We start from the raw sequence: 15,840 nt of genomic DNA on the forward strand, positions 1-15,840 counted from the left end.
ACTTTATGGCGCCTTGGAGACTATCTCCTTTTAAATGCGGATGCCCACCGGTCTATTGCACAGGCCCATTCCCTGTATATCGAAACCAATACTCCAGTAGACACGTCCATATTTACACATTGGTGTGCCCTTAAGGCGGTGGTTAGGGGAGCGGCAATTCAGGCGGCTGCCTATATACGCAGGACCTCCCGGGAAAAGCAGTTGGAACTCGAAGCCCGTCTTAAAGATTTAGATACTCTACTGAAGCTGAACCCCTCTAATAAGAGAATATATCGAGATCTGACTCGGGTCAGGGATGAGATGAATAAATTAGCTTTAACAGAGGTCCGTAAGAATCTTTTTAGACTGCGGCAAAAGTTCTATACGCAGGGGGACTGGGCAGGTAGAATGCTTGCGCGCAAACTGAGGGGGAAAAATGCTAAGGAGAGGGTGAAATTTATTTTCAATTTAAATAATATCAAGATAACCGACCCATCAGATATTGCTGACTCCTTCGCCACATATTACTCCTCTCTCTACAATTTGAAAGATGATGTCTCTATCCCACAGCCCACGCCAGCTAATATAGCGGCCTTTTTGAAAGATGTCAATCTCCCATCCATCGACTCAACTACTTTGCAGACTTTAAATCAACCTTGGTCACATAAAGAAATTACTCAAGCTATAGACTCACTCCCATTAGGCAAAGCTCCGGGTCCTGATGGGTTTATAAATAAATTCTATAAATGCTTCAAATACACTCTTACCCCTATCCTGGACGGAGTCTATAATCACGCTTTTTCCGTAGGGTATTTCCCAGTAGAGATGCTGGAGGCACGTGTAGCCGCCTTTCCTAAGCCGGGGAAAAATCCCGCCATGATGCCTAACTGTCGCCCCATAGCTTTATTAAATACTGATTTTGAAAATCTATGCAAAGTTAGTGGCCAACAGGCTCAACCCCCTGCTACCCTCGCTCATCCATTGTGATCAGGTGGGCTTTGTCCCCGGTAGGCAGTCCCCCGATAACACCAGGCGGGTGATAAACATGCTGGACGCCTTTTCTTTATCGGATTCTCCCTTATTGTTGCTTTCATTAGACACGGAGAAGGCGTTCGATCGCCTTCATTGGGGGTACTTGCAAGCGGTTCTTTGTAAGTTTGGCCTTACCGGTAGGGTTCTGGCTTTATATTCTCTTCCCTCAGCAAGAGTGTGTGTGTGAATGGACTCCTCTCCTCTTCTTTTAAGATTACGAATGGCACACGCCAAGGGTGCCCCCTATCCCCGCTAGTATTTGCTCTGGCAATAGAACCTTTGGCTGAGAAAATACAATCTTCGTCATTGATTAAAGGAGTGGACTATCTGGGACGGTCTCATAAGATATGTCTATTCGCGGACGATGTCCTTTTGACACTCACTGCCCCCACTACCTCCCTGCGAGCTTTGCACACACTCTTGTCTGAATATTCAACAGTATCCTACTATAAACTTAACAATACTAAGACAGAGGCACTCCCTATTAACTTTCCGCCCCCCCTCTTTCCGAGCTGAAGGCTTCCTACTCGTACTCTTGGCAGGATAGAAGCCTTAAATATCTGGGGATCCATATCACCCAGAAGTTGGACGATCTAATATCCGCTAACTACCCCCCCCCCCCCCCCCCCCCCGCCCCCTATTGCGCAAATTTACTGCTCTGGTCTCGGGCCATCCCTTTCCTCCTACCCAACTACCTTTTGTCCAAATTTAACGGTGTATTTAACTCTTATGTTTGGAAAGGTAAGAAACTGAGGTTAGCCAGGAAAACAATGACCCGACCCAAACGAGAAGGGGGGTCTAGCATATCCGTACTTGCATTCCTATCAATTGGCTTGCCGTCTAGCGCAGGTAGGGGCATGGTATCTACACCCTACGCACAAATCGTGGGTCCAGCTCGAACAAGGGCTTGTTGCCCCGATACCCCTGACTGATGTTTTGTTACTCCCGAAATCGGAGGGCACATTGGACAGATAGAGATCTATTGGTTAACAATCTGCTCGGAGGGCTTGGTTGGAGGTAGTGCGAAATGGAAATGACCTAACTCTCCCCACCCCTGCTCTATCACTGACAGGCTTAGCCTCCTTGATCCCTGACTTGAGATTCGATTCCTGGATATTGAAGGGAGTCCTGTCTCTACAGGATATCATGGTGCATAATACCCTTCTTTCTTTTGCCCAGATTCAGGAAAAATTCTTATTGCCACATGGGGAATTCTATAAATATTTGCAACTTAGACATTGGCTCCATGGGGCCTCGACACCCCCCCTCACCCTCTCCCTGCCTAAACTCGTCCAGAAACTACTGGAAACCGGGGAGGGCAGGGGAGGCATCACTAAATGGTATAACTACATTATCAATCCCCAAGCATTGCAGAAAGCCCCTTTCCAGATGAAATGGGAGGCAGACCTTCGATGCTCAATTTCAGAGGAGGAATGGGAGCTGATTTTCCGATCCTGTTATACAGTATCTAAATGTATATCGCATATAGAGCTATTCTATAAACTCCTCCACCGCTTATATTTCACCCCATCCCGCCTACATGCGATGCAACCCTCCACATCCAAAATGTGCTGGCGTAATTGTGGTATGGTCGGTACCTTAATGCATATCTTTTGGGACTGCCCAGTACTTACCCCGCTGTGGACCTCTGTCTTCCACCTCTTAGAATCAGTGCTGGGCCACCCTATAACCCCCCACCCGCGACTGGCTCTCCTTCATTTATATTATGGCGACTTATCGCCAGGTGATTGTTACATCTTAGGCCATATTCTTATCTCAACAAAACTATTAATTGCTCGCCAATGGCGCTCCACCGGGGCTCCCCATATATCAGTGATAGAGATGGCCGTGCAGTCGCACTACGAATTTGAGACAGCGGGAGTGGCCTATGCCTCTACCCCATCTTGCCCATTGCTTCGCTGGTATTCGTGGTCTACATATTGGCATAATCGCTCACCAGACTCCACGTCCCCTCCTGACACTTAGGTATATATGGTATCATTTTAGCATGTATTTACTGTTGGTCGGATTTAGCCTTGCGCTATTTTCTTGTACAATGTCCTTCTCAATATCCTCTATGTAATTTCGTTTTTTTTGCTGAATGTTATGTGTACCCCCCTTACCCTTCTTTCTTTTCTGTACCCCTCTCCCTTTTGCTTTGTTTACCCGCAAAATAATACAAATTAATATGGAGGGGAAAAAAAGGAAATCACATGTACAGAAGTATTCACTGCCTTTGCTCACTACTTTGTTGATGCAGCTATGGCAGCAATTACAGCCTCAAGTCTTTTTGAATATGATGCCGCAAGCTTGGCACACCTATATTTGGGCAGTTTCACCCATTCTTCTTTGCAGCACCTCTCAAGCTCCATTAGGCTGCATGGGAAGCGTCAGTGCACAGCCATTTTCAGATCTCTCCAGAGATGTTCAATCGGATTCAAGTCTGGGCTCTGGCTGGGCCACTCAAGGACATTCACAGAGTTGTCCTGAAGCCGCTCCTTTGTTATCTTGGCTGTGTGCTTAGGATCGTTGTCCTGCTGAAAGATGAGCCATCGCCCTAGTTTGATGTCAAGAGCGCTCTGGAGCAGGTTTTCATCCAGGATGTCTTTGTACATCGCTGCATTCACCTTTCCCTCTATCCTGACTAGTCTCCCAGTTCTTGCCACTGAAAAACATCAGCCACCACCATGCTTCACTGTAGTGATGGTATTGGCCAGGTGATGAGGGATGCCTGTTGTCCTCCAAACATGACGAAGGCATTCACGCCAAAGAGTTCAGTCTTTGTCTCATAAGACCAGAGAATTTTGTTTCTCATGGTTTGAGTCCTTCAGTCCTTTTGGCAAACTCCAGGCGGGCTGCCATGTGCTTTTTACAAAGGAATGGCTTCCGTCTAGCCACTCTACCATATAGGACTGATTGGTGGATTGCTGCATAGATGGTTGTCCTTCTGGAAGGTTCTCCTCTCTCCAGCTCTAGGAAGAGTCCCAGTGGTTCCGAACTTCTTCCATTTACCTATGATGGAGGCCACTGTGCTCATTGGGACCATCAAAGCAGCAGATATTTTTCTGTAATCTTCCCCAGATTTGTTCCTCGAGACAATCCTGTCTCGGAGTTCTACAGACTATTCCTTTGACTTTATGCTTGGTTTGTGCTCAGTCATGCACTGTCAAGTGTGGGACCTTTATATAGACAGGTGTGTGCCTTTCCAAATCTGGCCAGCATATCTACAACCAGGAAATCTCTATCCTCTGACGAAGATCCTGGCCTCTTCCTTCCCCTGCAACAGCGGTGATATGCCTGAGTTTGGAGAAAATGTGGACCATCTCCACCCCCTCCCTGCCCATAAATGTCATCAGGCTGTCAATTATTGATAGGCTGATGCCGCTATGCGCCCGTCGTCGCAGGACCAATTTGCACATGCGCAGAAAGGGTCTTGCGCAAAGTACTGGCAATCCGGTAAAAATTATTAGTACTCTGCTACTGACATAGTAATGCCATCCACATCTTAATGACCCCCAATATGCGTATTGATTGTCCATCAATAAATTATATTTATATATTACAGAGAGAGTGTGAGTATATGGAATGCTCCAGGGTTAACACTGACGACAATGAAATATCATTGAAACATTGGCTAAACACTGCATTGTGATGCTTGTTATAAGCCTGTGAGTACCGCACCTGGAGTGTGCTGTTTATTTCTATGGGTATGTGTTGGCATCGGGCCCATGATCTCAGTATCTGTCTTAGATTTTCCCACGCTTCAAGTCGTAAAAGCAATAAAGGGAACCGAATCAAACAAATGAGACGAATCGATTAGACTTCAAGTTTTTTATTGAGGAAAATTATTCTATATCGCATATCTGTGAGTGGCAAACGTGTGTGAACCTTTTCTTTCAGTATCTGGTATGACCCCCTTGTGCAGCAATAACTGCATGTAAACGTTTCTGGTAATTGTTAATTAGTCCTGAACATCGGCTTGGAGTAATTCTACCCTAGACAGACTGTTCAGGCAATCTTGACTAGATTGTACACAATCTAGTACATAGTATAGTCAAAATCCCAAGTACAGAAAGTCAATGGTTCAGGGTAAATCGCAAAGTAAAAATCAGAGAAAGTCAATATCTCACCTTATGCACCTTATGTCAATATGCACCTTTACACTTTTGAAATGTTGATTTGCGTTACTTTGCAGAACCCAATTTGTATCTATTAGAACCTGGAAAAGCAAGCATGTTTGCCATGGTTTAGTCTCTACCTCTATTTACTGAAACAGAATGCCTCAATCTTCTCGTCTGTATACAGCACTAACTTCTAATTAGTGGAAGCAGCATCACCTATTGTTTTACAGCACAGGAAAGAATAAGCTATTCGGATAAAACCACTACATAATGCAGCAGCATATCATTATCGGCAATATTACAGTAAAATGTAGAGTTTTGTGTAAACTTTGTTATTCTTTCATTAAAACGAAGTGTAAACATAGAAGTACTAATTACAAACTAGATTTTTGTATTTAAGAATTCTCAACAGTCACTGCCTCAGAGGAGCTTACAGTCTATTGTACTATTCTCAGTGGTGCAAGTAGAATTTTTTTACTTAGTGGTACGGATAGTAAAAATGGGGTGGTCACGTGTCATGAGGGGGCGTGGTCACACAAACTAGGGGAGTGGTTACATGACGATAGGGACATTGCCACATTATGCCACGCACTATAATGCCCCTCACACATTATGCCAAACACTGTAATGCCCATTACACATTATGCTACACCCCGTAATGCTTATTACACATTATGCCGGCTTACGGTCAGTAGGTCGACAGTCATTAGGTTGACCACTATTGGTCGACATGCATTAGATCGACATGGTCACTAGGTCGACATGGTCATTAGGTTGACATGTACTAGGTCAACATGGAAAAAGGTTAACATGAGTTTTTCACCTTTTTTTAAAAAAAAATTGAACTTTTTCATACTTTACGATCCACGTGGACTACGACTGGGAATAGTAACCTGGTCGAAGCATGGCGAGCAAAGCGATTCTCTAATTGGGGTTCCCCGTCACTTTACGAAGAAAACGACACCAAAAAAAAGTTTAAAAAAAACCTCATGTCGACCTAGTGACCAAGTTGACCTAATGCATGTCGACCAATAGTTGTTGACCTAATGCATGTCGACCTAAGTCTTGTTGACATAATGACCCATACCCCATTATGCCACACACCGTAATGCCCATTACACATTATGCCACACACCGTAATGCCCATTACACATTATGCCACACACCGTAATGCCCATTACACAGTATGCCACACACCGTAATGCCCATTACACAGTATGCCACACACCGTAATGCCCATTACACAGTATGCCACACACCGTAATGCCCATTACACAGTATACCACACACCATAATGCCCATTACACAGTATGCCACACACCGTAACGCAGATTACACAGTATGCCACACACCGTAACGCCCATTACACAGTATGCCACACACCATAACGCCTATTACATATTATGCCACACACTGTAATGCCTATTACATATTATGCCACATACAGTTATGCCACGGACACCATTTTATGTTGCACACACAAAAATGCCCCTTAGAAATTATGCCTCAGCGGTGGGCTGGTACCATATTTCTTAATCGTACCCCCAGTACCACCCTACTTTCAGCACTGACTAAACTATAAAAAGACTGAATGGTGCAGGTGCTTAGGGTGAGGCAGGGGTTCCCCCTGCAGTGTGATTCTGTAGAACAGTACCTGGGGGACAGATGGGATCTGGCTTCTCTGGATCATTGTGAATGTGGGTTGAAGTGTATGCAGTTATATATAAATGTGGAAAGGTTTTCTGTTGTTTATATAATAGGAGTGTAGGATATGTCCAGGCTTTTTTGATATTTGTTTTCAATAAACATACTTGTATGTTTACATGTTACATTATATTTCTATATTATGTGTAACACAAGACCTTTGAATCTTCCTCCAGGTCCGTAGTATGGGCATATCAAATGAATGTCTAGATTATAATGCCCCAGACCATAACCCCACTGGAGCTCACCTCTCTCTGTTTGGATGCCACGGGCAAGGTGGCAATCAGGTACATCTCTAATATTTTGTTCATACATATTGTGCGCAAGATTGTCAATTGCGTAATTATAAAGAAAGCAAATATATAAGATTAAGGTTTACTGATATACCTACAGTAAAAATATTATACTCTGCAATTCAAAACTAATAAATTGATTTTAACAAATTAAAAAGATTTATATTTGTTAAATCAGAATACTGTTTTCTTATTTCTGTCTGTTTTTAAGTTTTTTGAGTATACAACACACCGAGAGATTCGCTTCAATTCGGTCACTGAAATATGTGCAGAGGTCCCTGAAGAACAGAAATATATTGGGATGCGGCATTGTCCTAAAGATGGTAATCCTGTACCTGAAAATATTATTTGGGAGTTTAGACCTGTAAGTACTAAAACACTTTGTCAATATATTAATTGTAATATTGAATTAAAGTGTCGGTGAAGTTTAATTATAACCTTTTCAGTAATGGGTACATTTCTTGTTGTGTGATTCTTATTCTTATATTTCAGTTTCTTTTACGTCCTAGAGGATGCTGGGGACTCCAAAAGGACCATGGGGTATAGACGGGATCCGCAGGAGACATGGGCAAACTAAAAGACTTTGGCATATTTACTAAAAAATCGAGTTTGTCCGATTTGTGGTTTTTTTTTCAAAGTCCCAATCCGTGAATTCACTAAGCACAAATCTCGGCAGTGTCTGGTCTATTCGTAATGGATTTAACGGCAAAGTTCTGAAATACGAATGAATAGACCATCGGTCAAACGCGGCTGTTATTTCATACAATACGGGTATTCACTATTCATTCGTATTTGGGTGTTAGTCTCTGAGTGCTCAAGTGCGGGTCTATTTTTTTGCGAATCGTTAAAAAAAGCAGCAAAAAAATAGACCTGCTTTTTCCAGTCGAGTTTGGATAACCATGCACGGATCAGTGAGATCTGTGCATGGTTCTCTATGGGAAAGGGTGTGTTTAGTGTAAAAACAGAAAAAAAAATGCGTGGGGTCCCCCCTCCTAAGCATAACCAACCTCGGGCTCTTTGAGCCGGTCCTGGTTAAAAAAATATGGGGGGGGAAATGACAGGGGTTCCCCCATATTTCATCAACCAGCACCGGGCTCTGCGCCTGGTCCTGGTTCAAAAAAATACGGGGGACAAAAAGCGTAGGGGTCCCCCGTATTTCTTAAACCAGCACCGGGCTCCACTAGCCAGGTACATAATGCCACAGCCGGGGGACACTTTTATTGTGGTCCCGGCGGCCCTGGCATTACATACCCAACTAGTCACCCCTGGCCGGGGTACCCTGGAGGAGGGGGAACCCCTTAAATCAAGGGGTCCCCCCCTCCAGCCACCCAAGGGCCAGGGGTGAAGCCCGAGGCTGTCCCCCCCCATCCAAGGGCGGCGGATGGGGGGCTGATAGCCTTGTGTAAAAAATGAGAATATTGTTTTTAGTAGCAGTACTACAAGTCCCAGCAAGCCTCCCCCGCAAGCTGGTACTTGGAGAACCACAAGTACCAGCATGTGGTAGAAAACCGGGCCCGCTGGTACCTGTAGTACTACTACTAAAAAAAATACCCAACAAAAAACAGGACACGCACACCGTGACAGTATAAGTTTATTACATACATGCACACCTCCAAACATACATACTTACCTATGTTCACACGAGGCTCGGTCCTCTTCTCCATGTAGAATCCTCGGGGTACCTGTGCAAAAAATTATACTCACATAATCCAGTGTTGCTTGTCTTCTTTGTATAATCCACGTACTTGTCAAAACGGAAATCCGACCACGCACTGAAAGGGGTCCCATGATCCTTGGCCGCTTCCTCTAAGAGAGGACCTGTTACTGCAGGGGCCCTGCGTGTTTCTGGACTTAAACACGGTTGAACGCCAAATCCTATCTCGGAAAGGTATTCCCGGGTAGGTCATCCCCACTCTCCTTAAGGCTAGGAAGGAGGTCACGGCAAAACATTATCACCGTATTTGGAGAAAATATGTGTCGTGGTGTGAAACCAAAGCAGCTCCTGCGGAGGAGTTTCACTTGGGTCGTTTCCTCCACTTTTTGCAGGCAGGCGTGGATGCAGGCCTGAAATTGGGTTCCATCAAAGTGCAGATTTCGGCTTTATCTATTTTCTTTCAAAAAAAATTGGCCGCCCTTCCTGAGGTTCAGACTTTCGTAAAGGGAATGCTGCATATCCATCCTCCATTTGTGCCACCCGTGGCACCGTGGGATCTTGAAGTGGTATTACAGTTTCTTAGGTCTACCTGGTTTAAACCTTTGCGAAAGGTTGAGTTAAAGTTTCTCACTTGGAAAGTGGTCATGCTTTTGGCTTTGGCGTCTGCAAGACGAGTGTCAGAATTGGCGGCTTTGTCTCACAAGAGCCCATATTTGATTTTTCATGTGGATAGAGCGGAATTGAGGACTCGTCAACAATTTCTGCCGAAGGTGGTTTCTTCGTTTCACATAAATCAACCTATTGTGGTACCTTTGGCTGCGGATGCTGTGGCAGTCCCAAAATCTCTTGATGTCTCAAGAGCTTTGAAAATTTATGTCGCCAGAACGGCTTTTGTTAGGAAAACGGAAGCTCTATTTGTCCTGTCTGCTTCTAACAAGATTGGAAATCCTGCTTCCAAGCAGACTATTGCACGCTGGATTTGTAATACGATTCAGCACGCTCATTCTTAGGCTGGGTTGCTGTTGCCGAAGTCAGTAAAGGCCTTTTCTACCAGGACAGTGGGCTCTTCTTGGGCGGCTGCCCGAGGGGTCTAGGCACTTCAACTTTGCAGAGCAGCTACGTGGTCGGGTTCAAACACTTTTGCTAAGTTCTATAAGTTTGATACCCTGGCTGAGGAGGACCTCATGTTTGCTCAATCGGTGCTGCAGAGTCGTCCGCACTCTCCCGCCCGGTCTGGAGCTTTGGTATAGACCCCATGGTCCTTTCGGAGTCCCCAGCATCCTCTAGGACGTAAGAGAAAATAGGATTTTAATACCTACCGGTAAATCCTTTTCTTCTAGTCCATAGAGGATGCTGGGCGCCCATCCCATTGCGGACTGTTCCTTGCAGTTGTATTGATACTTGTTGTTTTCGGTTACACGACGGTTGTGTATCAGTTATGTTCAGCTGTTGTTAGTTCATACTGTTATCTGGTATTGCTGTTAATCCAGTGTATGGGGTGTTTGTGGTGTGAGCTGGTATGTCCCTCGTCCTTAGTTTAACAAAAATCCTTTCCTCGAAATGTCCATCTCCCCTGGGCACAGTTCCTATAACTGAGGTCTGGAGGAGGGGCGTAGAGGGAGGAGCCAGTTCACACCCAGTCAAAGTCTTTTAGTGTGCCCATGTCTCCTACGGATCCCGTCTATACCCCATGGTCCTTTTGGAGTCCCCAGCATCCTCTACGGACTAGGAGAAAGGGATTTACCGGTAGGTATTAAAATCCTATTTTTTTTCATGAAAAGTAAATAGACATTATGGCTGACTTCTTAAGTGTCATAACTATGTTTAAATTCTAAGTACAGCTGACTGTGAGGTTAGTTTATTTGTTGTCCTCTTGATACACAAGTAGAACTGTAATTCATTCAAAGTGAGCTTCTGGAAATATTGCATTTTTCTTAGGAAATTGTGCTTTCTCATACAGATATTTAAACATGTTGCACACATAATAAAATTGTGTATTAGGGATTTCTGTGACCAGGCTGGTGCAAAATGACATCTAGAAAAGTATGGTTGTAAAACATCTTGAGAAAATGTCTCTTAAAATATGTCGCTTTGCATTTGTTATATGTGCAACCTGTTACATGATGTCACAGTCTAGATGAATCCAGTTTACACAATGTGCATGGCTCATTACAAACCATTTATGTAGGTGCAAATTTACAATAACGCATACAGTCACACTGAGCTTCTGTCTGTCTTATTATTTGCTATGTATGTTTAGTGCATATTTTTACATAAATGAGTGTCGTCTTTAAACTGTTTCTTGTGCTAGAACCTTTGTTGATTTGTATATATCAAATAGACTAGCTAATTAAATGTATTAATAGTGAACATTTCTGTAAAGAGTATGTGTGATTGGCCGTTCTGAAATACTGTCTAATTATTTGTAATTGAGAAACTGTTTTTGTTCAGGATGGAACAATCTATCATCCGCATTCAGACCGATGTATTAGCTCGTACCGTACATCCGAAGGACGTGCAGATGTGGAGATGAAGCCCTGTAGCCCAATGGATAAAAACCAACTTTGGAAATTTGAACAGTAGAAAAAAAGGAGGCAATCTACTACAGACTGATTACAATTTTCTGCATTTAAACAAAAAGCTCCTAACCATGACTATTAATTTCCAAAATAAGACCGGTTACTGGATTGAATTTAGTTTTTCTACCTGTAACATATCGACTTGCCAGCATATGCAATTGTCCGTATATCCGAAAGTGCCTTTATACACATTGTGTGCTGCTGGAGGCTATTTTCTTGGTTTAGGAGTTTTTAGGTATGTATTGAAAGGTACATAAGAAGCGTATTAATTGCAGTCAACCCTTTTATTTATTTTTATATGACTTGCAAGTTAGTATACAATTTTAGAAAGTGTGGTGGTTTACTACAAAGTGGAGGTATAAATTTGCACTCCGTATTCTTGTGCCATGGAATGCAGTTATCTTGTGCCACATCTCGCTAATACAGTCCAATTTATTTTGTTCAAGAACTTGGTGATAACACAGAACAAAAACAAAGTTCAGTTTATGTGCATTCCACTGGAATGTACATTATATAATACGCACTGATGGCTAACTTGAAATTACAAATAGACACTTGGAAAGTTATGTACTATGGCTGAAAAGAAGGGTACTGTTACTACTGGCAGATGAGTCAAAAGTTATGCACAGATCTGTGGCGCATTACTTGATGGAACAGACGTTCCTTTTTCTAGACAGCTGGTGTCACTATTTCCGTTTATAAGCAGCTTCTACAGTAGATGGAGACTGAAATTGTTTCTGGAAAGCCATAGCAGGAGTTACACCTGTAGGATAGAGAAGGTTATTAACAATAATGAACGTACAAATCATGCGTCAACATAGTAATTTGTATGTGTTTTCCTTACATATACTGCAAAGATCCGTTATCTTAATGATGCACCAGACAGAATTTCAATCTGAATTTTTTTCAAGATCATTTTGTTAAAACCTAATAAAACTAAAAAAGCAACCAATGTTATAGGCTTACAATTGGAATACATCTTATAGAATATTATGTAAAAGATATACTTTGTCACAGCTGTCTACATGAAAAAACAGACTATTAAAAAATACTGACTTTAGGTGAATTCACATTTAACACTTCTTTTTGTGATTATGAGACAGATTTATTAAAGCTTGGATAGAGAAACTACCAACTAAGCTCCTTACTGTCATTTTCTAGCACAGCCTAGCACAGGTTGGTACTTTAGCTCTTTCCACTTTTATATCTTCAAGCTTTCATAAATGTCTTTATTACTGAATAATATCTGTGACCGTTCAAGTTACATCTTTATTAGAACTCTTAAAAGTTCTAACTTTCAAACTTGATTGACACTATGTAATGTCATACCTGACATTACTATAAACAGATTCATAAATTTAATATACATCCGGATTATATTCCTGATTGCATACTGTATATCCATTATTGAAGCATTCTAATTGCTGTTCACAATGCCACTTTGAGAATTTACATAGTTGAAATACAAATATTCACACATTCACAGGGAGTTCAGGAAGTCCCTCCACAATAACTGCACTAAGCATGCAAGCCTCCCCGCAGAGAATGTGTGCTTAGTAATATGACATGATTTATTTACATGAAATAAAACAGAATTTGTTACGTACTTATCTACATTAAGGGGGATATCCTATGAGCAGCGGTAATTCACTGCTATTTGCCCCGAAGTTGGCACTTATCAGGGATTATGCTTTAAGCAGCCCTTCAGAGCCACGATAACACATGGGTGTGGGAACTTATCAGGCATGTGTTATCGTCCGGAAATAGGATTTTTTTAGGCTGAAAAAAAATGGGCTTTAATAGGATAGCCTGATACTCACCATTGGTCTAAAACTGCAATAAAAGCATGTTTTCTTCGGCTGAAAAATGAACGGGGCTAATGGGATACCTCCCTCAGTGGTGTTCCTCTCTGGCCTCCCACAGCTGCAGAGATTTGCAGCCAGAGACAGCTTAGCAGGTGGTACTCCCCTTACAGGTAAATTTCCAGCACATATGAAGAATAATGGATACCAAAATCAGACTCTGAAGCTCTTATATAAAAAATAATCAATACGCTCACGTGGCTGCGTGCCAACATTGTGGAATTTAATTCTTCTCTGAGTGCCGATTATATTTCTACAACGTTGGTATATATACTGTGCGTGTGTGTGTGTATGTATGTATGTATGTGTGTGTATATGTATATATATATATATATATATATATAATCATAATATAATACACACACACACATATATGTATAGTGAATACATAAATAATACTTTGAATTGGACCTTGTCACCTCAGTCCGCACCCTACCTGTTGCCGTCCAACCCATCCCCACTGTATTAATTACCACTTTCCTGGGTGTGTAGTTATCAGGTTCCTCTTCAGCTTGTATGTCTGAGTTGTTCCGTCACTGCATTGAAAGCTTGTGTGTGGGTGGATATGTCCCGTCTTCAGGTGCGTGTGACATAAATGGAACAACTTAGAACATTTGAATACAAATAAATAATATATTATTTTAAGTTGAGTTACTTTTCATTCTCATCTCTGTCCCATGTTTCTAAATGATAACAATGTCTGATTGCGTATCACTTGGTCTATATACCATCCAGAAAATGTTAGTGCTCTCTAAGTAGCTATTTATATTTCTCACTGCAACAAAAGACCTTATAGATTCCAAACCAGCTGCAATGCTTGTGTCAATTTACAGATCTTTCTATGCAACATGGTATGCCTAATTATAGATAAATATAATGCACAGTTTTCAGGAAAATCTGATGCAAAAATGTATTAGGGTTTTTTCTTTTCTTTTTTTTTTTTTAATTATTATTGTTGTTTTCTAAACTTGGTGTGATCAGTGTGGGAGCTTATATCCACTAAGGTTTCATTGATCTCTATTGGAAATCAGTAATTAGCATACATTGCAGGATATACCAAAAATTCCTCTCAGTATACAGTAGGTGTTCTAGCTGACTCGCCATACTGAAAGCACTGCATCTTTAAATGTTAGTGGGTCTGAGTTCTAGAAATGGAAAAAATTTAGAAATATTAGGGTTTTAAACTACTGATCATAATTGTAATCTTATTAATGTTGTAATTTTCATGCAAAATTTTTATTTACATTTGTTATAAAATAAAAACTTTTTTCCAATGAGATAAATTGTTAAGTAATGCTTATGAACTCATATATTGTGCAGTAGACTTGCTAGCTTGAAGAATATAGACAGATTCAGTACATGGAAATGAGCAAGCAGGCTTCAAGAACACAGCCAATATAGCAAAATGTGATACATAAAGAGGCAAAGTGCTCCAGTTACAGAGGAGCACACACAGCTTCATATACCCATGAAAGTGTTCTACTGTAGTTACGCATAGAGAGGTTTAAAACCTATTATACAGGTATGCTAAAGCTTTTGGTAAGCAAATTTTTTCTTACGCGGGCCATACATCTACAGCCCCGAATCCCCATTCTATTAATCTGATCTGTTTCGCTGATCGTCAGCCATTGATGATCTGCATCCGTCAGTGGATTAGGGAAAGCCAGCATGTTCCTCAGTTATACTCCATGGTCACGCAGTGACAGATGTGGGTACCAGGTATGTTGAATACGGGCTAAGCTCTATTGGGAATCTCTCTTCCAACATTCACAGGAAATGTTGTGTGTTATGCTGGGGATACAATGAGTGATTATGTTATGTGTTATACTGGGGACCAACATATGTACATAAGGCATTGTGTACATACTACTGTGCACTGACCGTCATCGGGGGTTGTCCCATCAGCTGTGCTGCATGGCCGAGGGGAAGACCCGGCAGCCCACGTCATGCTGCTGAATGTGGCCACAATCATGTGTAGTGATTATTATGTGACAAAATATAACTGAGCACTCTGCTCAAAATTAGCTTACCACCTAACAGCTAAAAGGGATAAAAACAACATATGACCAGATAAGCGTGCATTGCAATCAAGTGTGTAATGGCGGTTATGGGGTCAGGTTATACATTTGCTTGCATGTTTTTATGGCGTATTAAAAGTATTGTAGCTGGTAAACCTCCGTTCTTTCTTGGCTACATCTGAGATACAAATGATTAGAGATTGTGACCTTATGGGTGTTTTCGTACCAAATTCACGTCATTCTCTGGGGGGGATCCAATTAGAGGTGAAACAACATCGTAACTTTTTTCACACTTTAGTTTCAATATCTTTTTACATGCTATCCTATTAGATCACCTGTAAAAAAAAATAATAAAAAAAAAATACATTATCTACTGAAAACACATAGGTTCACAGATTTCTCCTGCCAGCGGTCATGTGACCGGGAAGAGCAGGCGGTGCAACGCTTCATTGGGAGCTGTCATGAGATTTGGGAGGGTTATTTTGTTTCTGTGCAGTGTAAATACTGGCTGCTTTATTTTTACACTGCAATTTAGATTTCAGTTTGAATACACCCAATCCAAATCTAACTCTCTGCACATGTTATATTTTCCCCACCT

At 41.9% G+C, this 15,840-nt stretch overlaps 1 protein-coding gene across 1 annotated transcript in view; it reads left to right on the forward strand.

Moving 5' to 3' along the window:
* The window catches only part of GALNT4 (polypeptide N-acetylgalactosaminyltransferase 4), a 297,723-nt gene extending 283,216 nt beyond the window's left edge, over nucleotides 1-14,507 (forward strand). The window contains exons 9-11 of the mRNA XM_063922806.1: nucleotides 7,013-7,123; nucleotides 7,341-7,493; nucleotides 11,235-14,507. Of these exons, the coding sequence (XP_063778876.1) occupies nucleotides 7,013-7,123; nucleotides 7,341-7,493; nucleotides 11,235-11,366 (396 nt within the window). The 3' untranslated portion in view covers nucleotides 11,367-14,507. The remainder of the gene's footprint in view (nucleotides 1-7,012; nucleotides 7,124-7,340; nucleotides 7,494-11,234) is intronic.
* Nucleotides 14,508-15,840: the final 1,333 nt, after the last annotated feature.

This window comes from Pseudophryne corroboree, chromosome 5, assembly GCF_028390025.1.
Source record: "Pseudophryne corroboree isolate aPseCor3 chromosome 5, aPseCor3.hap2, whole genome shotgun sequence".
NCBI lineage: Eukaryota > Metazoa > Chordata > Amphibia > Anura > Myobatrachidae > Pseudophryne > Pseudophryne corroboree.